Source organism: Mastomys coucha, unplaced genomic scaffold, assembly GCF_008632895.1.
Source record: "Mastomys coucha isolate ucsf_1 unplaced genomic scaffold, UCSF_Mcou_1 pScaffold9, whole genome shotgun sequence".
Lineage (NCBI taxonomy): Eukaryota > Metazoa > Chordata > Mammalia > Rodentia > Muridae > Mastomys > Mastomys coucha.
Window position 1 is genome coordinate 7795703 of NW_022196915.1, and position 26899 is coordinate 7822601.

Consider the following 26899-nt stretch of genomic DNA (forward strand, 5'->3'; position numbering starts at 1 on the left):
TTTTGCACTATCGTCAGGCCTGTCAACCTCAGGTTCTCTACCCTTTCCTAATGTTGTCTGGCTTGCTACCCCTGTCGATAGTCCTAATCTGGAAACTTGAAGATAAATGCTAATTGACTGCCAACCATTTAGTTCATGAAGTTGGTGGCACTTCTCTTTTACATTTCTTGCATATAATGACCTTTCTCTGTAGAGAATTTGTTTTTGTCAAATCTAGAGGGCTTCGAGTAACTTTGGTCTCTTAGGTCCTACAGGAGAGAATTTGAATTTTCTTCAGCTACATTTTAATCATAGTTTCAGTACCACCAAAGGAGTTAATAACTGCACCTACTTGATGGTTGCAAATCATTTATAATTCCTTTCTCTTTGGAAACCAACATTTCCCATCTCATCAGTGAGAATCTAGGCGGCCTGACTCACCTCTGGCCTCCGCAGACTCTTCCTCAGATTCCCAGTCTTCCATTTCTGTGGGTGTACTTGGTCTCCGAAATAGTTTCTCATAGCTTAGCAGTTCAAGATAAGGGTTAACACACTGAATGCCAACTAGAGCACAGACGCAGAGAGAAAGGTGAGATGGACTCCGGGGAGTTAGGAACCTAATCTGAAACTGCCATCTCCATGCTCTGCACTCCACAGACCTATCTCATGACAGCTTCATTGTAAGAGGAGTGATGGGTGCTGCCCAAGCCTAGAATTCACACCCTGCATTCTCCAAGAACGTGTTACTTGTACAGTCCAAAGGCATCTTCACCACTGTAGGAGTGGCTGGCCTGTGACGCGTCCTCAGGGCCTCTGACTTGTCCTCCTTCCCTTTCCCATGCCCATGATTCCCCCGGCAGCCCCACATCCAACCTTGTTAGTGGGAACCAGTTCTTCTGCTGGACAGGCAGTGCTCTGGGCACTGACCTACCCAGCTGAAAATGAGTGTCTTGTGTTTAGGCCTGCAAAAGAGCTTCCTGGACTCAGGATATCGGATCCTGGGAGCTGTGGCCAAGGTCAGAGAAGCCTTCCAACCTCAGGAGCCTGACTTCCCGCCTCCTCCACCAGACCTTGAACACCTACGAGTAAGTAAATGCAGAGGAATGGGGGAGAATTGAGCAGCAAGGGGCAGCTTGGGTGAGAGGCAGGTCTGCTTTTACAGTCTCCATTTCCAGGTGGCTTCTGTAGCTTTTATGTGATTAATTAGAGGCAGGTCTTGACTTTCATTCCTAAATTGAGTGGAATCATAAGCCAGCACTTGTGCGTGTACTTACATGGAATTAGCCTGTGTGACAGACAGGCTGAGAATGGAGGAGAGGTAAGTGTAGTTGGGATGAATTGATGAGATGTGACTTGTAGTGAAATAGTTTGTACATGCATGGTGAGAATTGCTAAGGGAAAAATTACAGAATTAGAGCCTTGCTACTATTCTCTCTTTTAGTAACAAAAGTAATATTTGCTCTTAAAAATTATTAAAAAAAATTGTGTGTGTGTGTGTGTGTGTATATGTGTGTGCCGCACGTGCGTGCACATACATTTTCTTGTAGAAGACAGAGGTCATCTTTAGGTATTGTCCCTCAGGAGCCATTCACATTAGTTTTGGAGACCGGATGTCTCACTGGGATGCAGGGCTTGGCGTTTTGGCTAGCTTAGCTGGCCAGTGCACCCAGGAGATTTGCTTGTCTCTGCCTCCCCAATGCTGGGATTATAAGCACATACTGCCATGCTGGGTTGCTGTTTTTGTTTTGTTTTGTTTTTTGAGTCAGGGTTTCTCTACATCGTCTTGGTTGTCCTGGAACTTAACTATATAGACCAGGCTGCCCTTGAACTCTCAGAGATCCACCTACCTCTACCCCCTGAGTGCCGGGATTAAAGGTGTGTGCCACCATTGCTGGTCCATGCTGAGTGTTTTACTTGGGTGCTCAGGATCAAACCAGGGTCTTCGTGCTTGCATGGCAAGTGCTCTACTGTCTCCTCAGACCAAGAAATGTTTCTGTGTTTTTAAATCAGACTCTAATTTCAGATCTTTAAAACGTTTTCTTTTTTTTTTAATTTTATGTGTATGGATGCTTTGCACTGCTCACATGCCTAGTACTCTCAGAACCCAGAAGAGGGTATTAGATCCCTTGGAACCGGAGTTGTAGATGGTTGTGACTAGCTATGTGGGTGCTAGGAATTTGAATCCATATTTTCTGGTGGAGTAACAAGTGCTCTTAACTGCTGAGCCATCTTTCTAGGCCCTCAAATCTTTTCATAATTCTTTTCCATCAAGTACCATGAATATATTTATCATGTATCATCTTTCTCATGATTTAAGAATAAACTAGTTGGGGATTATCTTTTAGTTACAGATCCTAGAAACAAAACCAGTATTAATCATGTATACAGGTATTTACTCCAAGTAATAGTAAAATAGCATATAAAGACAATAATTATATTTACTTCCTTTGGTATGTTTTCTTATTTAATATCAGTAAAAGAAGTCAGGTTGGTTAATGACTAAATTGGGTCACTATACATAAGTAGGATTGGTGGTTCCCCAGTTTTCAACATTTCTTTACACTTTCTAATGAGGCTCTTGATGATGAGATTCCTGGTAAGTGGCTTCTTTGAGGCATGCCATTTAGAATTAGGGACTTTGAGATTATATAGCAGATGTAGAACTTGATGCTCTAGTGGGAAGTTACTGACTCTCATTTGCCCTTTGACAACCAGAGCCAGAACCAGGTCTTACATCTTCTATGGGGATTGGCTTTGGGAACTGCCAATCTGGTATGCTATGTATGCCTCTCATGGGATATGAGCAACACATAGCTGTTGGTTTCTTGGAGAGAGAGTGAGGGAGGGAAGGAGGGAGGGAGGGAGAGAGAGAGAGAGAGAGAGAGAGAGAGAGAGAGAGAGAGAGAGAGAGAGAGAGAAATTTTTATTGATATTGCACAGATGGCCTCATGGTTCAGTGTGGGTGGCCTTACATGGAGTCAATGTGGGCCAGTTTCCCAGATTGGTTTTGTAGCTCCCAGGGCTTTACTTACAACCTACTTTATTCATATTTGTAGCTAACTGATGAGCTGGCTCCTCCTAAACCACCTCTGCCTGAGGGTGAAGTCCCTCCACCCAGGCCTCCACCACCAGAAGAGAAGGATGAAGAGTTCCCTGAGCAGAAAGCTGGGGAGGTGATTAACCAGCCAATGATGATGGCCGCCAGGCAGCTCCATGATGAAGCTCGGAAATGGTCTAGCAAGGTAAGCCCCGAGACTTTCCTTTTGGGGCTGCACGTGTCTTTTCAGAAAGGATGGAGAACATCCCAGGAAGAAGTCTATGTAACCACCTTCCTTCTTGCTCAGTTTCCTCATTTCAGGCAGTGTGTTCTTTTTACCAGTGATTTAGTGAGAAATTTCTAGTGTTTGATAGCTTGCCTTTCCCTGGGCAAAAGTAAAAGCTGAGATGTCTGTGGCTAAAGAAGAGTTTCTTCCCTCTGTCTAGTGAAGTGTCAGCTGTATTGATGCCTGACTTCTGGGGTCTTTTTAGAAACTGTTTATCTTTACTGGACAAACTTCAATTGTGAAAGTATCTTTTGTCGGTTTTGCAAGATGAAATGCACGCCATTCCTTCAGTTCTTATATTAAGAAGCAGGTAGATTGGCAGCTCAGAAGCAGTGTGCTTTGTCCTCTCAGAATCATCTTGTGCTCCTTCTCTACTCAGGACAGCTCCAGGTTATGCTCGACTCTACTAATTTAAAAGTCCAAATATTCCTGTGGCTGAGATCTGGGTGTAGTCCAGTCCTATCTCATGTCTATACCCCACCTGTTTCCCAGCACTGGAAACAAGTAGTTGCTTTTCTTGCTTAGGTCAAAATCCTGTTGCTCATCTGCCAGTGAGGATGAGGTTCTTAGCTGTAGACTGTCTATAATGAATCAGAAATCTAGCTCTTCATTCCCACGATATTCCTTTATTTTTACATTCTTAACTGAATGTACTTCCCAGACGAAGTTAATCTTGTGTTGTTGTTTTTTTTCTTCAGGTTGAGAAATTGACCTTGGTTTGTTCTTTCTATTTTGTTTTGTTTTTGTTTGTTTCTTGCTTTGTTTCTTTCAAGACATGGTTTCTCTGTGTAGCTCTGACTATCCTAGAACTCAATCTGTACACCAGGCTGGCTTGGAACTCAAGAGATCCCCCTGCCTCTTTTCCTGAGTGCTGGGATTAAAGGCATGCACCACCACTGTCAATGTTTAGAACTGTTACCTGGGAGCCCAATTCCTAGGAGTGGCAACCTTGCTGATGTTGGATCTGACCAATGGAATTATCTATAATGGTGTCTCTCCAACACTCCCAGGATCACGTAGCACAATCCTACTGTGAATGGAGGATGGGTGACAATAGGGTTGATTTCCCCCAAAGAAAATGTAAATGGAATTATAATAAGCCTGCACATACTGTGAAAATACATGTGGAATATAGAAGGTCAGACAGCACTGGCCCATACATTTGCCCCACTATGCTCAGTGTGTTCACAAGTCCTGGCCAGAAAGTCTGATTTCATGAGTTCACTGACTTTTGAGTTGTACAAAGCTAGGAACTATATGAACTGTATACGGGTTGAGAACATATATGTGTTTGTATCTGTTCTGTTGTATCTGTTGTATCTGTTTTGACTCTGTGCAGCTTGTTACTCTGAACATTAGCAGCAGTCAACTGGTCTGTCCTTCAAGGAATGGGGAGGAGCCTTGGTTGAGGCAGTTTAGGTGAAAGGATTGGTAAGGTTATCTAACCCTTGTTGGCCTTGTGTCTTCCAACATCATTGCCGCTTTTTTGAGGTGGGCTTTGTGTTTAGGATAAAATCTTTTATTTTTGTTGTTGTTGTTTGAGATTTATTTTTATTTTGCTTTTTGAGAATTTGCTTTATATGAGTGTTTTGCCTGTGTGTCTGTCTATACACTACATGTGTGCAGTGCCCATGGAAACCAGAAGGTGTCAGATCCCCTGGAATTGGAGTTAGAGATGATTGTAAACCATCATGGGGGTGGTGGGAACTGAATCCAGGTCCTTGAGAAGAGTAGTCTATGCTCTTAACCACTGAGCTATCTTTATAGCCCCCAGAATTTCTATTATTAATTTAAAGGATTTTCTATTTTTTGAGACAGTCTCATGACTCATTGCTCTCCAACCTGGTCTTCTTGCCTCTGGAGTACTGTTAGGATAAGACTTTCAGGAACCTTAAATAACGTTCTGTATAAACACTCATTTCCTCCTGGTTACAGATTTTTGGTGTAAACCTTTTGTCACCAGTCTTTTTTATAAATGGCTTGGCTTCATTAGAGCAATTCCTTTTCTTGCCACTCCAGCTTGTTTTTTAGCATCTGTTTTGTCTTCCCAACCCTTTAGAATCCTTGTCTTTGGTTATAAAACTCACTCTCTTTCCTCCTTGGTTCCTGTTCTTTCATAAGCAACCACTTGGGTTCATATGAGGCTCCTCTGAGCTTAGCCTCATTTAGTTGCCAAGTGCATGTGTTACCTGATCTGTGTACCAGTAAGCTGAGTTTGGGGTGAGAAGCTGTTTTCAACAAAGGAGAGAGTTAGGCTGTACTCACAAGGTGGCGCTTTCAGTTGCTGCAGTGAGATACTGTGGAAGCTTTGTCTCTGAAGATATTTTTAAGGAGGAAGACAGTCTAAGATGTAGGGTTTTCACTGCTCTAGGGACTAGATGAGTGTCTCCTTGGGGCTCTTAGAGCTATCTGGGTGGTTGTAGGGTATTTGGTAAACCTCTTCATTCCTGTCTTCTGGTCTATCTGTTACTTTGGCATAGCATTTCTAATCTGGAACTTGTAAGCCCTGAAGGAAATAATGAGTGGTAACTGCAGAGCTCTGTGCTCCTGGATGATGGAATAGTGATTTAGAAGGGTGCTCAGTTTTCCCTTTCAAACAGCTTACATGACTGTGTTTACTTTTCTCCTCTAGACTCTTAAAAAGGTAATGGCTACTAGGTTGTTTGGCTCTCCAAACATGTGATTGTGGTCAAGTTTAACTTCAGCAGCAAGTGTATAGCACCTGCCCTCTGTGGAAACCTTTTGCTGGATCAGATTTCTCCACTTATCTCAAGGAGACTTAGGCTGGAGGCTGAGTTCCTGTCTTTGAATCTTGGTTCCCATGGCTCCTGGAGAGCATGACATTTTCTTTCCCATCCTAGGCAAGCTTTGGTAACTAAACCAGCTGAAGCTCCATTTCCCGCGTCCTGTTGTTCTTACTAACACTATCCCTGTTTCTCACCCTTCCCGCCATCGACAAAGCCGGGTATCCCAGCCGCTCAGGTGGGTATAGGAGTTGTAGCTGAGGCAGATGCGGCCGATGCTGTTGGGTTCCCTTTCCCCTCTGACATGGAAGACGATTACGAACCTGAGCTGCTGTTAATGCCATCTAATCAGCCGGTCAACCAGCCCATTCTGGCCGCGGCTCAGTCCTTGCACCGGGAAGCTACCAAGTGGTCTAGTAAGGTACTGATCGGTACCCCCAGTTGGGGGCTGCTCCAAATGCATCCGGCCATGTGCAGCCTTGACACCTTGCATCACTTATTATCTGTGCGGGTCCTGTGAGTCTGAGCCGGGCGGGCAATTGTCTGTCTGCACCTTGTTGTTAGGACTGGCTTCACAAGTTTGATAGGGTTGCTAATGCCCGACTGAACTGCATTTATGTTTGTGGAATAAAGAGAAATGGGGTCACTTTCCAAAGAATTCATTTTCTTCCCTTTTTTTTTTTTCTTGTGTGTGTGGCCATTATTGGAGCTATAAACTCCTTGGGAAGCTGTAGATGCATCTCTTGGTGACTTCTAGGTCAGGAGCCACTGGGGACCACTATAAGTTCCCCTAGCTTGAGCACTGAGCTTTGCTTGGCTCCCACTGACCTCTCACTGATGGCTCAGCAGAGTTGATGAGGATAAGCAGCAGCTTTATCTGGCAGACTCAGGACTGCTTGCTGCCCTGCACCTGGCTGTGTGACAGATGCTGGCCCTCATGGGAGCCCACAGGGAAGGGGTTTCGCTGACTGCTTTTTCAGGTGTCTCAGAGGCATTGGAAGTGGCCACAGGGCAAGCTCAAGGCCATCAGCTCGGTGACAGAGCCTTGGGTTCATTTGGAGAGTTGAGGTGTAGAAGTGATCACTTCCCCTCCCTTCCCCCCTCCCTTTAAAGATGGCATGTTGCAAGAAAGAGCCTGAAGATGGTGTGTAATAACTAACTCTGGCACTGTGCTGTCTTCTAACCAATGTCGGTGTAATCCTAAATTACCTCAGGTCTACACTGGAAGTTTGTCCAGAGGGCTTCATCTGACACAAGCCTCTCCCCATGACTTCCTCCCAAACCTGTGTTCTCTCGCCTCAGTTTATTTCCTGAGACATTATGTACTTTCAAAGCACTAATGATGAGGCAGTTTATGGTGCCTGTGGAGCTCTTGCAAGAGTACTCTGAGTGGCATGGTTTGTGTGTGCCTCCCTGCATTGTATAGAAATTGAAAAGCATGAGGGGAAAAATGAGTGGGGCCTGGCCATTCAGGTAGTTTTAAATACTGTAGTGGCTCAAATTTTAGGTTGTTAAGGCTATAACTTGCTTAAATATTTCCTTACTTATAATCCACGAGAAATTTAAGTGAACCAAATGCCAAATCCCAGATAAACTGCCATTAATGAGAGGAGGTTCCATTTACAGCCTGATTCAGGTTTTTTTTTTTTTTAATTCCTCCCTTGGCAACCTAGTTGAATTCATTCCTTAATTGGAGGCTTCACGTAGCTGATGGGACAGAACAATTGATTTGTAACCTCTTTCAATGTGGAATGATTAAAATAGTATGGCAGGTCAAGAGGCAGTAGAGGACAAAGTAGTCTAGATGAGGAAATACCCAGTTCTTTTGTTTCTCACTTAGGCTGAGAATCATTACTGGGGCTTTAAGTTGTAGTGAAGTTAACAAGTACTTGGCTGCTGTTTACAAGAGCAAAGATGAAGAGGATGCTTTCAGCATCTGGAAAGCCTCCTCTGTATTCTCCCTCTCTGGCCACCTCCCCTGCTTTCTCCCCTATTGTAGAAGTGGAAATGCCTGTATGAGCAGCTCATTGGCTCTGGCCTTGTTATTGACACAGTTAACCTGGAGATGCTCAAGTGCTTGTCCAGTGCTGTGCCTGGGGCACCCATGTTGCCCTTTCAGACTAATGTCTGGGTCTTGTTTTCATTCAGGATATCCTCACTGAGTGCTGGGGCAAGAGCCCTCCCTGTCTCTCTCTTCTGCTTCTCCAGTGCATTCTATTACCCTCAACAGTACTCTCCCCCTTTCCTAGCTTTCCAGAGGGCTGCTAGAGCAGCAGGCTTCCTCCTGTTTTTCTACTTTCCTTAACTTGCTTGGTGTGTGGGCAGAGCTCATACTGTATCTTTGCTTCTCTCTAGGGCAATGACATCATTGCAGCAGCCAAGCGCATGGCTCTGCTGATGGCAGAGATGTCACGGCTGGTAAGAGGGGGCAGTGGTACCAAGCGGGCACTTATTCAGTGTGCCAAGGATATCGCCAAGGCCTCCGATGAGGTGACGAGATTGGCCAAGGAGGTTGCCAAGCAGTGCACAGATAAGCGGATTAGAACCAATCTCTTACAGGTACTTGGGAAAAAGGCTGTGTGTTTGTATGTATGTGTGTGTTGGGGTGGGGGGGGTGAGAAGGAGAGAAGAGAACGAGAGTGGGGAGGGAGGGAACGAGAGAGACAGCACCTAAGTGGGAAGCATGAATGATGAATGTGAGGGAAAAAGCAGAGGACAGTGGGTTAATAGGAAGGGGCACTCAAGAAGGGCAAGCAACAGCACAAAGGCAGTGTGTCGATACAAAGTTTGATTTCCTAGCCCAGTAGAATTTGAACCATTTGGTCAGGACTGATGCTAGGGATTAAAACAAGTGTATTTGTTCTGCTCTTTCATCGAGTACTTTTTGCATGCCACCAACTGGAAATGGAGTTGGGTATGTCTGCCTCCAAGGAACTTGTGGGCAAGAGAGCCAACAAACACCAAATGACACTTTCTCTTTAGGTATGTGAGCGAATCCCAACTATAAGCACCCAGCTCAAAATCCTGTCCACAGTGAAGGCTACCATGCTGGGCCGGACCAACATCAGTGATGAGGAGTCTGAGCAGGTATGTGCTGCTGCTCTGGATGCTCTGCCTCAAGCTTCTTTGCTACTTAATTTCAGCTTTAGGACAAACTTACCCCTGAATTGAGATTCAGCAACCCTCTCTTTCCTTATCTTCCCTTGGGTGGGCCCTATGGAGTCAATCAATCCCCACTAGGTAGACCAACTACTCTGACCTCTAGAGGCTATGGGTACCATTGAAACAGGGAGGATATGCTTCCTGCCCCTGCCGCTTACACTACCATTACTTTAGCCTAGTAGCTCTCATCTCCACTACCATGGGAGCGTCATCAAAATCCCTAACTTCCATAAGTTGTAAGCAGAGTTGGGTCCTGGGTTGCTTTCCTTGGTTAGGGTATCTTGTGCCTAAAGATAGGAGAAGTTGGGAAATGAAAGGCAAGACTGGGATTCATGCTAAAACACATCAAGTTAATTAATCACATCATACATGATGGGACTATGTGTTCAGTTAAGTTAAAAAAAAAAAAAGTAAAGACTGTATAGACTGGAACAAACACAGGATACAAGTGAAAAGTCTTGAGCTGGACTCTGACTTTGTTGTATGAGTTTGGCTGGCAAGGATGTAAGCCTTTCCAGGCCTGAGACCCTTCCTAAGAATGAAGCGGACCAATGTTTGGAATTTAGACTATAGTACTTCACCCAGAGCCCTCTGAATTGTATGCATATATTTCACTCATGTGACACATTTCACCCCCTAGGGAAACCCTATGGCTTTACTACAGCTAGTCTGGTGTCTAAAAGAATGATGTAGCTGGGCTGGAGATAATGGTTCAGAGGTTAAGAGCACTGGCTGTTCTTCCATAGGTCTTGTGTTCAATTCCCAGCAATCACATGGTGGCTCACAACCCTCTGTAATGGGATCTGGTGCCCTCATCTGGTCTGTAGGCATACATGCATGCAGAACACTGTATACATAAATAAATCTTAAAAAAAAAAGAAAAAATTGAGTTGTCTGGGTGTGAGTAGACAGGCAACTAGATCCCCTTCTTCTAGTTTGGTGTTTTGAAAAATAATGTACTTATGATTAGTTTGATTATTTTAATTTATTGTTTATGAAATGCATCCTGTACTAAATAGTAGAGAGCAGTGAAAAAAACTAACAAAAGTCTCTGCCTTATGGAACTTAAAGAATACAGACAGATAAATGAAACCAAACTACCCCCCTCCCCAAAACACCAAAACCAAATGCCAACTAAGAAAACCAAACCCAGCCCCAAGCAATCTAGGTATAATATATAGCATAAAATTAATGATGGATTTTATGAAGAAACCTATCTTCAAGTAAAGAATGGTAGGAGTTTAAGTAGTGTGTTATTTAACGTATGGTTCCCTAAGGCCTGAAGGACACTGGAACGGGAGTCTGGCATACTTGGAAGAAAAGTGTTATAGGTAGATAGCAGGAGTCCTGAAAGACCACCATCTTTGAAAACCAGGAATTAGTGCATGCTGTCAGCCATACAAAGACACAGTGCAGTCATTGATATATAAGCCAAATTGTATAAACACTGCCGTTTATATAGTTAAACCACCAGTGAAGCAGGGGGATCCGGTGCAGGGCTTAACTGCAGGCCACTCCTGGCAGTGAGCACTGTGATAGGGACTATAGTAACAGGGTTCTTCTCTTGTAGGCCACAGAGATGCTGGTTCATAATGCCCAGAACCTCATGCAGTCTGTGAAGGAGACTGTGCGGGAGGCAGAAGCTGCTTCAATCAAAATTCGAACAGATGCTGGATTTACACTGCGCTGGGTCAGAAAGACTCCCTGGTACCAGTAGGCAACTCGTCAAACCTGGCTGGTACATAAACCTCTGCTAAACAGAAGATAACCATCTTGACTTCCAGAAGCCATTCAAAGTTGCCAGGAATGGAAAAAAAACCAATCCCTGGTTTCACACACCAGAAAGGAATGGGGCCTCTTCACATAGAAAACATTTATACTTTTGTTATGGACACTTTGAAATGTGTCTCTCTATAAATCCTGTACTTTCACACTTACTATGTGCACACTCTCCCATGGATTTTATATAAGCTCAGAATAAGCGTGAACACTAGCAGGAAGGCCTGCTCTACCCCGGGGAACATTTCTGTTTACGGTTCACCAACTCCTTTTCCCCCGTTTAGGCTCAAGACCCAGAGCTGAGGCAAGTCAGTAAATAACTGCTTCCAGTTATTTTGGGTTTTCTCCCTTGTTGCTGACTCTGCCTACCTTCCCTGGGCTGCAGGAAAAGGTGGTGTCTGGGGAGTTCTAGCTTGTGCGGCCTGGATTCATTTCCTGCTTTCTCCCAATGTAACCCTAGTTCTTCACAATGGAAAACCAACTTTCACTGTTGGGAGGAAATCACTATTTCTGTCTTTACCATGCCCCTGACTAGTATGTGTTATGGAAACTTCCTGTCTCACATCCTGCCTTGCTTGGTTGCCAAGGTAACCATTCTGTAAACACACTGGTGCTCTCTGCCACTAGAAGGGCAGAGTAGCTGGGGTGTGATCCTGCCCATCCTCCCAGTGGGGCCACTCCCAGGTTTTCTACGCTTTGTCACTGCCAGTAGAGGTCTGTGCTGAGGCCTTAGCATTCATTCTTAGCTCTTATCTTCTTTAATTTCTGAGCTGAAATGCTGCATTTACTTTTAACCAAATCATCCTAGGCTTTGGCAGTCTTCTTCTATATGCTTCTTAAACAAGACTTTAAAGATACATAGGTATGTGTTTGTCTGTAATCGCTCCATCCCCCCCCCCCTTTTTTTCTTTTTCTTTTTAATTTTGAGACTAGGTCTCTTTATGTTGTCCAGGCTAGTCTTGAACTTCTGTATTCAAGTGATCTACCTGTGTCAGCCTGTTAGCTCCTACCACCACACTTGACTTTGCTTGTAACTTTAAAAGGTCCATTCAAAATTAAGTTCAAAGAATTAGGGCTTGCTCCTTAAGAGACTTGAATGGAAAGGCAATCTTGTCTGAATGGTATTTCTTGTGTAAGGGAGAATAGCATTTGCAGATTATACTTCTGGTGCTGCTAGGGAAGAATCAGTAGGAACTAGTATAGTTCCCAGTTGCTCTTAACCAACTACAACCAAGCCTTTTTCACCCTTTCATAAATATGAAGTAGTCAAGAATAATGAGTATATCTATTTACCAGAAAGGCATGTTTCCTATTGGGCAAAGTTAGTGAAAAAGTGACTTTCCTTTTTTGTATTTATCCCAGCTGTATAAGCAATTCCCAGCACACGAATGCTTCTTTCAGAAATCAAGAACCAGATGAATATAGGAGTGAGACCTTCCTGGATGTTCTTCCCACATCTAGTATGTTCAATCCCAACACTGAACTTGTAAATCTTAAGTTGACCCTGAATACTCAGGCTTCCCCTATTTCCTTTCAGCTGATAAAAGATTCTTTTCAAAGCTCTCAGCAGATCTGTGTAGTTGCTTACCTGATATAAATGCATATCAATGCCTTTAAAGTATGAATCTATGCCAAAGATCATCTTTTGTTTTACTAAAGATTACTTAGAGGAACTAAGAAAAACCATGTTTGCTCTCCAAGTTCTTCAGTTCTGGAGACACATGTCCACCAGATGTGCTTTCGAGTGTCAGTGCTTACAGTACAAGGAGGCAAAAGGAAACAGTTCCCGAATGATGTGTTAGAGATGCCACCACTAAAAACTATGTTTATAAGCTAGGGCTTATATGCAAATGTTTCTGCCTCTTCTTTTGTTCTGTTTAAAAACAATAAAGTACATTTATATGAATAACGCTCTAAATGAGGTTTTTTTTTTTTTTTTACTAACAACTTTAGGTCAGACTTCTTTTGTTTTGAAGTTAATTCTCAAGGTCTGGAAACTAACAGCTTTATTCAATACATAAAGGAGTTACATAATAGTGTAGTTACATAAGAGGGTCTGTGTGATCAAGGACAATCTTGGCAACAATTCTAGCTAATGTATTCTAATACATTAGAAGGAGAAGAAATCACAAGTTACCAGTGGGCAAAGCAGCCAAATATAGGTCACCTTTGGCTAGAGACGCCCTCATTTTAGAAGATTTCAGCTATTACTAGAGATCCCCCACTGTCCCTTAAAAAGCTGAAGTTGTGAAATGTGAGGGACACTTTAGTTTGTTCCCAACCCCAGTATATAGCTATGGCTGTGAGACAGAGCTAGCTTTGAGGACACAGTCCTTCTCTTGTTTGAGGAAACACTAAAACAAAAGACATTCTTTTTACTTAACTTTCTAGAACTGAAGTAAAAAAAAAAAAAGGTTAAATACTACTACAGGGTAAACTTATCATTACATTGACTTACAGAATGGATGGCAGCCTGTGTCCATGGCTGCTGAATGGACTCCTCCATTTGCTGTTCACCTTGTTTACTGGCACAGTGTCACAGGCACTGCAGTAAGGACAATAAGACCAGCATATTTCCAGTGTTCTTCTGTAGCACCATTAGGAAATGAAACTACCAGCCGAATTCCAATTGGGGGGGAGGATGGGTGGGGCTACCTCACACAGAAATAAGTTATCTGTTTTATTTACTCTTGGATTATGGTTTCTTAAGAACAACAAAAAAAGGAGAATATGCTGGATTAATCAGAACTCCATGTTTGAAAAATCTTTTAATACTGGGTATTCCTGGGTCTATACTGAAGTGGTAAGGAAGGTAGCTTTGATCATTTTTATCAAGTAGTCTGTGACCAGAAGATGAATGGCTTTGAATATGCTCTATTCAGGAAGAGGCCTCTTGAATGTTCTTCAAGCAACTGTAACATTTTATGATACAGAAGAAATTGATCCAGTGCAGCCAGCATTAATATAGCTTGAATATGAGAATATTCTATCAACAATCAAACTTAAAAAATCAGTTGGTTGCTCTCATATATTTATTGACATTATAGCCAGAACTAGAGAAAGGGCTTATTGGGTTCTGTCAAATTAATAAATACAATAATTTAACAGTAAAAGAATTCAGTCTGCTTAGCTATTTTAGCAGAAACTCCTGGAAACAAGAGACTTGGATAGCTAAGAAGACTGCACAGGAGTGAAGCTGTGTGGTCTAGGTATGGTTATGAGATAAAGGACCGTGAAGGACTAAGACTGGTGTGATTGCTTTCGAGGTAAAAGAACAAGATACTAAACCTAGAACTGAATAACCAATCTTAGTCAACGGGAATAGAGATTTTATGTTTTGACTTAAAATATAATTGCCAATCTGATTGGTTTCTCAAGAAAGGTCTACTTGAAGTTTTGCAACAGTTGGCCTTATTATAGATGGGGGCCACAATGCCGCATTGTTGGCATGCCAACTTGGAGTGAGCCTAAGACATGACCTAGCATGTTAAGGAGGGACAAAGGATGACAAGGGGGCTAGGAAGGGCAAGCACTTTTGTCTTCCTCCATTTTCTTTTGTCATTGCACAAGGATTTCCAAGTGAAAGATGCAGAATAAACTGAGTCACAGACTGGCTTTCCAAGCGTAAAGACCTATTAGTATAAATCGTTACTGAGGACTTTGTTCTTTATACAGTACAGCAAAGACATGTAAGTGCTTCATTCAAATTTGACAGGAGTTTGGAGAAGGTGTCTATCACTATGGCCTGGAGATGTACACAGTATGAAAAGGCGCTCCCCCAGTGCGGGCACACAGGCAAATTCAACTACTAAAACAAAAAAAGATAAAAGATTGAAAAGAGTAACATAGTGAAATTTATGTTTTCCACATTTTGCTAAACTAGGGTTTCAAGCTAACTAGGTTAGTGGCATTAAAGCTTTAATAAAACATGAGAAGGGCAAAGCTTTTGCTTGATTTTCTTTTACTACTTTAATTTGTTTAAAAGCACAAACACTTGTGCCTGCAATAACTCCCTAACAGCAGAAGTAGTGTTCCCTTTCATTATCTTAGTAAAGTAGATGCCCTTTTGATGCAAATGACTTGATTGTGCTACCTAACGGCTGAACTGGTGGCACAAGTTTGATGGAACAGTTACTGCAGCAAGGTCCTTGTAAATCAAAATCTGAGCTTTACATAAAAATCTTATTTATAAAAAATATAATACCAAGTACAGTGAGAATGGAGCACGGAGCTGCAGTGCTCCCTGCCAGGGCCATGTGGAAGTGGCTTTTGCTACAGTGCTTGCTTAATGGCACAAGTGAAAAGCTGAGTAAGGCAAACACTTAAGAGGCAGTTTTCTGTAAACTTCTTGGGGTGGGGCAATCTCCTCTCTTGGGACAGACACTGATTGAGATGGCTAAGATCAGAAGGTGTGACACTTGGCTGCACCTGACATATCACAAACTGAGACAGTTCTTGCTGGTAGATGAGACCAGTTCGCTTGCTTTAGGAGAGAGGTTATCACGGTAGCCTTCTGCCTTGACTGTTACAATGTGCAGCATTCAGCTGGTAGGCCCCAAGGAAGAAATCATCTAAACCTTTTCCTAAGTGAAAAGATACAAAATAAGCTAAGTCTTTAGAAAACTTTCCTTAGCTTAAAGCTCCTTAAGAATCCTATATCATTACTAAGCAACTTTGTTAGCAGGGTAGCTTGACACAAATGCTGTATATTATTCCCACCCACTTGGTACCTAATAGTAATAAATTGCAATGACACTTGAAAAACAAACTGATCTTGAACAAGTTTGGCCTCTTCTCATGTCCTCACTTGGAACTTCCCAGCCTTTGTGACATATTTGACTCCTTTGAATGGCTTATACTTCTCACCATACATGTCCAAGCGGTTCACTTTTAAGCCTGTGCCAAAAAGAATGAAATGAATCGTTACTACCCGAGTAATAATGCAGTACTTGTTTAGCAATGAACACTGTGCTCTAGATGTGACACTGCACAGTGCTCCATTCATCATGTGGAAACAACACCCCTTTTCTATCACCCACATGCTATACTCTAGGGAGCATGGCCTTAGTTAAGATGCCCCCATGGCCAGAAACATGCTCATGAAACTAGCTAATTCCACTTTCTGTGAACACAAATGACGGCTTCTCTGGCTCTTAAATGAAGGTGAGGTGAGGTATGTGTGACAGAAGAGCGTGAGATAAGCCGAATGGCTGGCTGCTGCCTGGAGACCAGCTACACAGGAGGCAATGGAGCTGCTGCTCCTTCTATGGTAGAGCTGTTGGTACTCTTCCAAACACCTAGCCCCAGTTTCCCCGGAATGCAGAGCAGACATATCGTTACCTGAAATAGCAAGCTGCTGGATCTTGAACTGTATGTTGAGGTTTGGATTCTCTTCTGGCTTGGGTGCTCCTGACTGTAAATTCACTAGTCCTTTAAGACTTGGGAGCTTTTGTGGAGTAATTTTTCCCACATCCCATGCTAGTACCTTACAAAGACAAGAGAAAATACCTGAACTGTGTTAAAGATGTGCTCAGAGGTCAACAGATGCTATAAACTACACAAAAATGAAGCAGTGTTTTAGAAAGCAGGAGAAACCTGGAACAGACAATTGGCTTATGTTCTAATCACTAAACGTTCAGTTACAGAATCCATTCTTCAAGCAAACTCACCTGTGTGGGACTGAGTAATAGATATAAGGATGACTCTAGTTCAGGTGGAGGGCTGAGGATGTGAACTCACCTGCTCACACTTACAGGGTCCCCAGAAAGGCTCTTAGAATTCTTAAGATGTTACAAGTTCTTTTTTAAAATTTTTTTTTATTTATATGTACGTTTGTGTCTATTTGAGTTTGTGCATGTGAGTACAGAAGCCACAGAGGCCAGAAGAGGGTGTCAGATTCCCTGGAGCTGGAGTTAAAGGCAATTGAGTACCTCCAAAGTAGTTGTTGGGAACCAAACTTGAGTTTTCTACAATAGCAGCCTATGTTCTTAGACACTGAACCACCTTTCCAGCCCCAAGGTTAGAGGATCTTTTAAGGCTCTATGTGTAGTGGCCCATGCCTTTAACTTAGGAACTGTGAAAGTAGAGGCAGGAGTATCTGTGAGTTCTAGGCCAGCATGATCTATGTAGTAAATTCCAGGGCAGCCAGTATACATCAAGAAACTGTCTCAAAACAAAACAAAACCAAAAAGCAACTACCTAAAAAATGCTCTATGAGTTTATTAAAAAAACAAAAACAAAAACAAAAAACAAATACACACACACAAAAAAACCCCACATGCTTATAACTAAGCATAAAGTAAAGGCAAGTGGCTCTGGGACAGCCTGGGCTACAAGAAAATCCCTCCATTTCAAACAACAATTAAAACCAAACCAAAACACACCTCATTTATCAAGTACCCTATTCTGCTGAAAACTTGTATTTCCTATATAAGGAAGCAAGGGAGCTAAAAGAAAATCATCTTTTCTAGATCTCTGAAAACCCTTAGCTAGAGTCTTGTGTAAGCAAGCAAGGACCCTGCTTCCTAACTACTATGATCTCTACCCACAACCACAAAACAGATTGCAGAATACTTGCTCATTCTTGATTCGAAGTGCCTGTACCTTGGTGACTGGATCAAACGTATAGCTGCCTTGCGTTGGTGTTAGGTTCATATTCAGCACAACTTTGGGCATGTGAACAGTCACTGTGATTCCTTCAATCGTTTTTCCCATATTCTGTTTTGGTCCAATGGTTATATCAAACCTGCCACAAGAGCTGTTTTCCTTAAAGCAGATACTGTGTTTCACATACACTGGTATTGCCACTAGACTAAAAAAGACACAGAAAGATAAAAAAGTACATTATAAAGGGTACGGGACAATTCCAGATGTACTGTATGTCCCACAATGTCTGTAACTGTGGCACAGGGCCATATACCCTAGCAGATTAGGCTTATGCACTAGGGTTGAGGCGAGCAATGTTCTAGTACCAGTGTGCTAGAACTGTATGTGCTGGTAACAAATACAAAAGTCCAAACAGAAATCTCCTTCAAATACCACATAAACAACTGTGGTAATAGAGTTTTTAAAAAAGCAAAGAGCCCATTAAGAGAATTTAAAGCAAGCACTAAGAAATATTCTCTCAGAAAAAAGTTTCAGTTTTGTCTTATTACCCAAATGCTTTCTGAAAATTTAAGGGACAAGTTAGCTACAGCTGACAATGTTAAACTGTTTAAAATTCAATGCAAGTTGAATGTGGTGGTACATATTAATGATCCTAGCACTCAGGAAGTTGAGGCAGGAGGATCCAGAGTTTGAGGCCAACCTGGGTAACAAATAAGACACTATTTTAAAAACAAGAACCACTTCACCCCCCCCCCCCCAATGTAGAGAATAGTGACTTGAAGCAGGTAGTTTAGGGAATGTCTTAAGGTATCCTGTTTTGTTATTTTACAGACCACAGCAGACTAAAGCACTGAGTTCATGGCTTGCCCAGGTCACTCAAAGTCCAAAGGCTTGTGGTCTTAGTCATAGATTTTAAATTGCTCTCTCTTACTACTTCTCTACACTTTCAGGTTCAGAAACACTAATCATTTGGAGTACATATCATTACCAGTTCTCACTAGGTCTCCAGGTGAGCCAGGGCTAAAGAAAGCATTGGTAAACCTAAGAATTAAACTTTAAAGATGAAACAAGAACTGGGAGTTCTATTCAGATTGTCTGTCTGTGTTTGCAAATTCTGGCTGATGTGTCAATTTACTTTTGTGAGCTGACACGATACGATATGAGTCGGAAATTTCCATCTGGAGGAATGAATGACAAAACTCTTTCAGACTCCCAGCGTTTGAACCGGATGCATGGGTGGAAGCTGACATCATCTAGTAGCCTTGGGTTCTGTCAGGAAAAGAAAAGCCGTATGCATATTATATACATAGTATGACATAAGTATTTACATTAGTGAATTATATGTTATGAATATTATGAATTAATACATTCCCTAAGTCATTATAAAAGCTGTATAAGAATTTATTATAACATCAAAAATCACCTTATAGCTCTGTAACCTTTTATAGTTTGCAAATATTTTATACCCATTACTTTACTTGAGGTTATAAACCACAGTGAGGAAAGTAAGCATCACTCTCTGTATCCTATAGATGAAGACTGAGCTTCAGGAGTGTCAAGAGACACTGGGAACAGAGATGGAACCAGAACACATATCTCTTTGCCCTTTGTAGCAGTGTGTCATGCTGAATCTAAAATGATGCAAACTATCAATACCCTTTTACACAAGCAAAGCAAATAGTCAGTAAAAATGACAATGGAGATACAAAAGCCAGACAGCAAATCTTGAGTTACTTCCAGCACATTCTAGGGAAAGCTATCTCTTTGACCTTTCCATCAAGGCCATGTTCAACATGTCAGCTACTGTCTGTTAAGCTGTGCTTGGAAAATTTCTGAGATAATCCTTTGTAACCTAATACACACACTCCAGGGCTGGAGAGATGACTTAGTAGGTAGAGTGTGTTTGCTACCAAGCCTGAGGACCTGAGTTTGATCTCTAGGATCCACATCCTGGAAGTTGTCCTCTGATCTCCACACATCTGCCCTGGCAAATGCACACCAAGTCAAACACACACAAATACAACGTAAGTAAAATTTTATATAACAATTTTATTTCAGCAATTATATCATTTAGCATTTCAAATGTATTATACATACAAGGAACTATAGAACAGATCAAAACTTACCATGAAAGAGAGAGAGAGATCAGGCATTCCAGACAGTTTAATGCAAGCATCAATGACCCCTTGAATTTCTGCAAAGACTGTAGACCCTAAAGAAAGAAATAAAGAGTTGATAACCTTAATGGAATCTGGGTCTTCTCTGGAGCTATCACTATATCCTGAGTAATGGAGACACATTCTGGTTGTCAGAATCACAGGCTTTGCACCTTCCTGACAGGTGAGAGGACAGAGGATATTTGGATCTAGTATACTGGTTTCAACAGCATTTCTCACTGGCTAACCTAACTAGCTAGAGTATAACTCTAAGAAAGATCAAACCTTTAGCGAATCAATCTTGTAAGGATTACTTAGACAAAAGCTTGGAACTTAAAGATGAAGCAGGTTTCACATATATGGACTAAGCTACAGGCGTAGGTTAGGTTGGAAACAAGGCAAGATAATACCTGTACTTCATAGTGTCATCCATTCCCAAATACCAACTAGTTGTATGATGCTGAGCAGGTTATAGTCTCAGCTGCTTCATGTATACATTGTAAGGATATGATGAGATGTTTTAAAAATAAGAATTTATGATTCTAGTAATTACCACCACTATTTTCTCTGGTTAAAACCAACTAGAAGAGGCCTTCAGCAGAAGCGCTGTTCAGAGTGGAGAAGCATGGGTACCACGGATATGTAATTCCTGTCAAATGAGTAATTGCAAGAGGGACTTAAAACACCTGGCAATATCTCAACTAGTGGTTGTGATAATTATATGTAACTTTTGGGCAGAACAAAAAGATTTATACATCATTAGAAAATGAATGTTTCTCTGCTGAAAACTCCCTGCCAAGGGATTTCAGTTTTCAATTCAACTCATATTAACTGAAGTTCTTTTCCCTCATAAAAGACCACATGTACATAATTACCTGATTTATCTATAATTGCATCTATCTCTTCAACTACATCAAAATAGGCTTCATTGTTTGTGTACTTTACGCCTGCTCGACGCCATGGGATGTTGGACAGCTGCCCAGTGGGAAGTGTATCTCCAACATTACTACTGCCTAGAAATTAGAAAAGAAGAAGGCAAAGTGGGTGTGTGCAATGGTTATTAGAAAAGTTATCATGAAAAGGAAAAAGAATGCTTTTGCTTCTACATTAATGTTTGGATTTTCCTTCATAGCAGTTGTGATGGGCTCTAGAATTGCTGGAGACATATTCCACACAAGAGGCCAGGGACAGGCCATGGGCCTCTCTTTCTACCTGGTAGACCAAGATAACTGCATTCATTTTCTTTTGCTTCCTGTTTATTAGTAGTAAAGAGACCCAATTCCAGTGGATCAACAAGAGTCTTGCTGCCAGCAATGAAAAGAAGGCTGGCCACTTCACAACCCTGCTGGTGAGATGTATCTGCTGAGAAGACTTCGGAACCTGGCTCTTGGGAATTCAGGGGAATTCTACATGAGGGACTGCCCCTCTCTGGAGTTCCTAGTCGAAGAACATATTTTTGTTTATTCCCACTTTAACAACAGTAGACTATTGAGAATGTAGTTTTAACATGCAAGGCTCTATTCAATTCCCAGCATAACAAAAACAAAACAAAGCAAAACAAACAAACAAAACACCCCAATACCTTTTTTAAGGTCAGTGTATACCATCTTTTGCTGAAATATCACTAACATTCAATATCTGACTAGTTTCCTGGCAAACTATGTATGTATGGTTATCCAAACAGAAACCTACTGTGAATTACTAAACATTTCGTCTAGTTTACATTTTAATTTAAAAGCAACACATGTTGAAGAACAGTAAAAGGCAGTGAATTTATAAAACAACAACAACAAAGATCTGTTTACTATTACTAGCATCAACTATCACAAACATGTAGGCAAGTTTCTTTAACTATTTCCCCCATAGTAGCATTTACCAATGTTTTTATTTTGGCAATTCTGTTTTCTGTAGGGCTCAAATTTGTAATCCCAGCATTTGAGAGACAGGTTAAGAGGACAAGAGCAAGTCTGAGGCTAGCCTGGTCAGAGTGAGTTGCAGGACAGTCAGGGCTACATAATAAGACCCCTTCATAAAGCAATAAATAAAAAAAATTAAAACAGGACGCAAGACAGGTAGCACAATCCTATAACCCTAGCACTCAGGATGCTAGAGCAGGAAGACTGCTAGTTTAAAGCCTGAGCTGCTTAGGAGGGCTGTCTCCAAAAACAAAACAAAAACACACAAAAGCACCCCAAACATAAAATATGGTCTCAGGGCTGGGGACATAACAGGCAGAGTGCTTGCCTAGTATGTATAAAGCCTTTTGCTCAATGTCCAGCATTGAATGGTAGAGTGTACACTTTAACCCCAGCACTTGTGAGGAAGTGGCGGCAGAAGGATTGCAAATTCAGTCATTTTTAGCTACACAGAAACACAATACATTCCAATCTAGATTACTTTTTAACGACAAGAAATGTATGCAGTCCAGGATGGCTTAGAACTGGGGATCCTCCCACATTAGCCTCCTGAATGCTAGGATCCCAGGTGTGTGTCACTAAGTGTAGCTAACAAAGCTAACATTAATTTTATTAGCCTATTTATTGCTGGTGTTCCTGTCTCCAGCCTGTTACTTTTCAAGAGTTTTAGAAAAACACTGTTTTAACCATATTATTTCCCTGTTCAGAAACCTTTAGTTCCCCCTCCCACTTGCTTTCTGATAAAAGCTAAATATTTTGCTCAGTCCTGGCAAGTGTTCTCCCGTCTCAGCTCTCTGTCCTGCTGGACTAGAGCCTTGGCCATCACGTTAGCCCAATTTCACCTTTTCCGTGTCCCTCAGTGCTCAATTATGAACAGCTCTACTTCTGCTAGAGGGGCTAACACAGCTCAGTCTCCCATTTTATGTGTATTTTTCTCATAAATGCTCTTATTTCTCTATCTTATTCCACAATCTACTGATTCTGCTGGGTCCTGTGCTAGGGTTACTGGTAGTTCGAGAAAGATTACTTCAACTACTGAACCATTCTTTGGTATGTGTGCATAGGTGTGGTACTAGGAAACAGATTCAGGGCCTTAGTTTAATAAGCAAGACTCCTCTGAACCTGTGAACTCACAATGGTCCTCCTTTAGCTGCCCTAGTGGCTGGGATAACAGGTGTGTGTGCACCACTACATCCAGCCTCAACCATTCTCTTATATGTCATCAACCCATGCTATAGTTTTACATTACACATTAGTAAGTTTTTCCTATCAGATACATTTTTTCTTAAAAAGTATGAAATGGGTTGGAGAGATGGCTCAATGGATAAAAGTGCTTGCTACGCAAACATGAGGACCTGCCGGATCCCAGCACCCACATAAAAAGATGAGTGTGGCTTTGTATACACCTGTGATCCTAGCACTGTGGGAGTTGAGACAGGATGGCTAGGGCTTGCTGGCCGCCAACCTAGATCCAGGTTCAGAGGGACGTTGTCTCAAAAAAGGACTCAGGTGAGAGCAACAGAGCATGACACCTAATGTCCTCCATGCACACGCACATATACATATTTTAAAATATATAAGGCAAAAAATAAGGGTGGTTCCTTAGCTAAAGTCAATGTAAAAATTTTAGCATGTTTCTCTTTGCAAATATATATTGAGTTTGTGCTCTTTCCCCACCAAACACACTTAGTATTGTCAGAGATTTGCAGTGCCTCACTACAATGCCCATGAAATATCAAAGTACTCTTTAGAACGTTTAGATATTTGAGTTAGTTATCTGGTGTAATTCCCTGATGGTAAAGGACAGCTGCAGACGTGGCTGGAGTGGTGTATAGCACTCCATAAGAATCTTCCTTTGGAAGGCCTTTTTTCTTTTGGGTAGAGTCCCATTATGTAGCTCTGGCTGGCCTGGAACTCACTCTGTGGACCAGGCTGGCCCAGATTCTCCTGAATGCTAGGATTAAAGACTTGTGCCACCAAGCCCACTTTTTGTAGAAGACTTTTAATCAAAGGATGATCTGAATATACTGAGTTTCTAGGTATGGCCTACAATTAAACCCAATTGAAAGCTTATTTTAAAAAAGCATAAAGCCCAATATGCATGAGGTCTGCTAATAAACTAATTTTCTATTTTTTTTATTAGTTTTTCGTTCTTTGAAGTACTGTGCATTGAACCCAGTAATAGGAAAACGAGTGATACCCTAACCCTAAAAGTCCTTTGTGCTTCAAGACTGAGTCTCCTTCAATAAACAAAACATTTCTCATTCTATATACCAAATAGGCCTTGGTATTTGGTATATAGACGAACTCTCTGGTTAGCTTCCTAAATGTGAGCTACACCTGACTTCATATTATCTGTTTTTGTTATTGTTCTACACCCCCCAAAAGACAAGGGCGCCTGACCAGATGGCATTTGCTGCCATGCCTGAGGACTTGATTCAATCTCTAGATTCCACATGGCAGAAGGGGAGAACCAACTCTCACGAACTGTCTTCTGACCTCCACACGCATGCTATGGCATGTGTGCAGGCATGCACACACACACACACACACACAGACACACACACATATACACACATACACACACATACACCCCAAGAGAGAGAAAAAAATAAAAAGAATGAATATACATTCATTCAAACATTATTGGTAACTTTAATTTTGGCCAAAGTAGATTATCCTAATATTCTGTCATATGAGCAAAATGAGCTGTTTAGACAGTTTCAATGGATCAGTACCTAGCAGAGTGTTTTCATTTTTCATACCTGTAATAGAATTGACGACAGAACGTAGAATTGTTGGTGGTTTAATCAGTTCTTTCAAAATGTTAGATTCAGTAGCCAGTGGGAATCCATTGTCTAACATTTCTTCCAAGAGCTCATATACTATGACCACATTATCCTTAATTGCAGCCTCTGAACACTCACCAAAGTAGTCCTAACAAAATAGTCATGATATTGAACAAGAGAAAGCAGGAAAGAAGGCTTGCTTTTATATAAAATACCCTTTGTTCTGAAGAGTAAACTAATTGTAGCTTAACTCACGGTTTAAGATGCTAGAAATACATAGACTTGAAAATATTCTCTATGGAAGTCCTAACATTTCTCTTCAATATTTTCTTATTGTATTTATACTGAGCGGATTCCTATTACATATCATGACAGAAAGTACTAAGACATTAATCTGGAATGTGAGCTATAATAAATTTCATTGGCCCTGATTAACCCACACCCAAACACATACTTTAAGCTATTTGGTTTATTCATCAAAACAATAGAAAATAGAAAACAGAAATATAAAGGAGCTCATGATCAATAAAAACTTTTGCGATGATCTAGAGAATGCCTAGTGGAGGGCACTCTTGTCTCCTCATGATATAATTTGCCACACATAAAAAGACAATGAGCAGAGAGAGCAGCAAATGTGCACTACTATATTCTCTCTTCAAGTGTTTATGAGATGTTTAGTTACAAAGAGAAGTCAGACAGTACACATCAGTAACTTTGGAACAAATGAAAGCGTGCGTGCGTGCGTGCATGTGTGCGTGTTTGTCTCCTTGAACTATACTGGGTGATTCAGGTACAACAGTTTGACGGATACAAACCTGAAAAGTGTCAGCTACTCGATGCAGGAACTCAATTACAAAGAGAGGGGGCACTTCAGTCTGTATCACAGACACGAAGAAGAGCTTGTCCCGGTAGATACTGATGAGGTAGTGGTGAGGTGTTGAAATGACGGGTGGTACATTTTCAACATCAGCAGCTTTCTCCTGAGCTTCAAAGAAATAGTCACACACTGACTGGCTTACAACGCTCTTCCAGTGTTTTTCTAGAAATATGTCGCCAGAGCAGTTGATGAGAAATAGACTGTGGATCATTTTCTGTGGAGAAAAAAAAAAGTACATACTTACTGTATATACACTGAAAATGCACAATTGCAGTAGATGGTACTGCAGAAACTCACATCTGGACAATGTACAGCGAGTAAAAGACTTTGGAGCATTCAGCCCTAAATAGGAGGTTTTTATCATATCCGTCCCCTCAAGACTCAGGGAACTATATAGAAGAGACAGAAAAGAGTCCAAGAACCAGAAGTGATGGACAACTCCAAGGATAGAAACAGCATCTTCCAGGCACAACAGAGATGATATGCATATGAACTCGCAGAGACTCTGATACCACACAAAGATCTCCACAAATTCAAACCAGACAAAATCCCAGGGTAGAGAAAGAGATGCAGACACCAAGTCCTACCTCTAACCAAGAAGCTGTTTGCAACTGACACATGCTAGGAAAGGGAAAATTATTTTTCTCCAATAGCGTATCACTGGGCAGGGCAGGCACCATCCACAGCAGTTGGCCAACGTGTGTGTGTGTGTGTGTGTGTGTGTGTGTGTGTGCATTTCGTTTTGCTATTTTTTTGTCTGTGTTTTTTATTTGTTTGATTTTCTTTCTTCCTTTTCTTTTCTTTTTGGAAGGATAGAACATAAAGTTGGATAGGTATGGAGGAGGGAAGGACCTGGATAGGGGAAGGAGAAAGAATATAATCAAAATATATTATATGAAAAAATTCCTTGTCATATTGCTTTGACACAAAAACTAGACAAAGGCAATATAAATAATAGTAGACTAATATCACTTAAGAACACAGATGGAAAAGTAAATTCAACAGCAAACTTTAAAAAAAATATGGTTTACTCCAAGAATGCAAGTTTATTTAACATAGGGTAGTAAATCAGTACAATATATAATATATGCCAGTTAGTTCTGTTAACTTGACCTAGGTGAATCTGGAGAAAGTCGAATTGAGGAATTGCTTCCATTAGACTGTTCTGTGGGTATATCTGTTGGCCATTTTCTTGATTAATGATTAATGTAGGACCCAGCTCACCATAGGTGATACAACGCCTAGGCTCCTGGGTGATGTGAGAAGCTAAGCAAGCCACTAAGCAAAGTTCCTCCGTTCTTCCATGGTTCCTGTCTCTGCACTTTCTTCATTTCCTGACCTGACTTCCTTTAAGGAGCATCTGTGATCAGGATGTATAAGCCAAATAAATTCTTTCTTCTGCAAGTTGCTTTTGGTCATGGTATTTATCATACTGACATCTGGTGGTGATATCACTATAGATACTATCTATAGTCAATGTGCTGTTCTGGCTTCATTTAAAAGGAAGAGTTGAAGGATATGCTCCATATAGAAACCAAAACATGCTCTTGTTTTTTTTTTTTTTTGCT

At 41.4% G+C, this 26899-nt stretch overlaps 2 protein-coding genes across 5 annotated transcripts in view; one reads left to right on the forward strand and one right to left on the reverse strand.

The window, feature by feature from the left end:
- Vcl (vinculin) overlaps nt 1-12898 on the forward strand; it is a 94520-nt gene extending 81622 nt beyond the window's left edge. The window contains exons 17-22 of one of the 2 annotated variants that reach the window (XM_031362745.1): nt 940-1064; nt 3036-3221; nt 6264-6467; nt 8402-8605; nt 9029-9133; nt 10779-12898. In XM_031362745.1, coding sequence (XP_031218605.1) covers nt 940-1064; nt 3036-3221; nt 6264-6467; nt 8402-8605; nt 9029-9133; nt 10779-10925 — 971 coding nt within the window. In that variant the 3' untranslated portion in view covers nt 10926-12898. The remainder of the gene's footprint in view (nt 1-939; nt 1065-3035; nt 3222-6263; nt 6468-8401; nt 8606-9028; nt 9134-10778) is intronic. The other variant, XM_031362744.1, reaches the window with a different exon arrangement.
- Nucleotides 12899-12978: 80 nt separating this feature from the next.
- The window catches only part of Ap3m1 (adaptor related protein complex 3 subunit mu 1), a 19036-nt gene continuing 5115 nt past the window's right edge, over nt 12979-26899 (reverse strand). For all 3 annotated transcript variants that reach the window (XM_031362749.1, XM_031362748.1, XM_031362747.1), the window contains exons 2-9: nt 25270-25545; nt 24431-24602; nt 20625-20762; nt 19720-19805; nt 18729-18862; nt 17591-17798; nt 16328-16472; nt 12979-15883 (exon numbers count right to left, since the gene is read on the reverse strand). In XM_031362749.1, coding sequence (XP_031218609.1) covers nt 15783-15883; nt 16328-16472; nt 17591-17798; nt 18729-18862; nt 19720-19805; nt 20625-20762; nt 24431-24602; nt 25270-25542 — 1257 coding nt within the window. In that variant the 5' untranslated portion in view covers nt 25543-25545 and the 3' untranslated portion in view covers nt 12979-15782. The remainder of the gene's footprint in view (nt 15884-16327; nt 16473-17590; nt 17799-18728; nt 18863-19719; nt 19806-20624; nt 20763-24430; nt 24603-25269; nt 25546-26899) is intronic.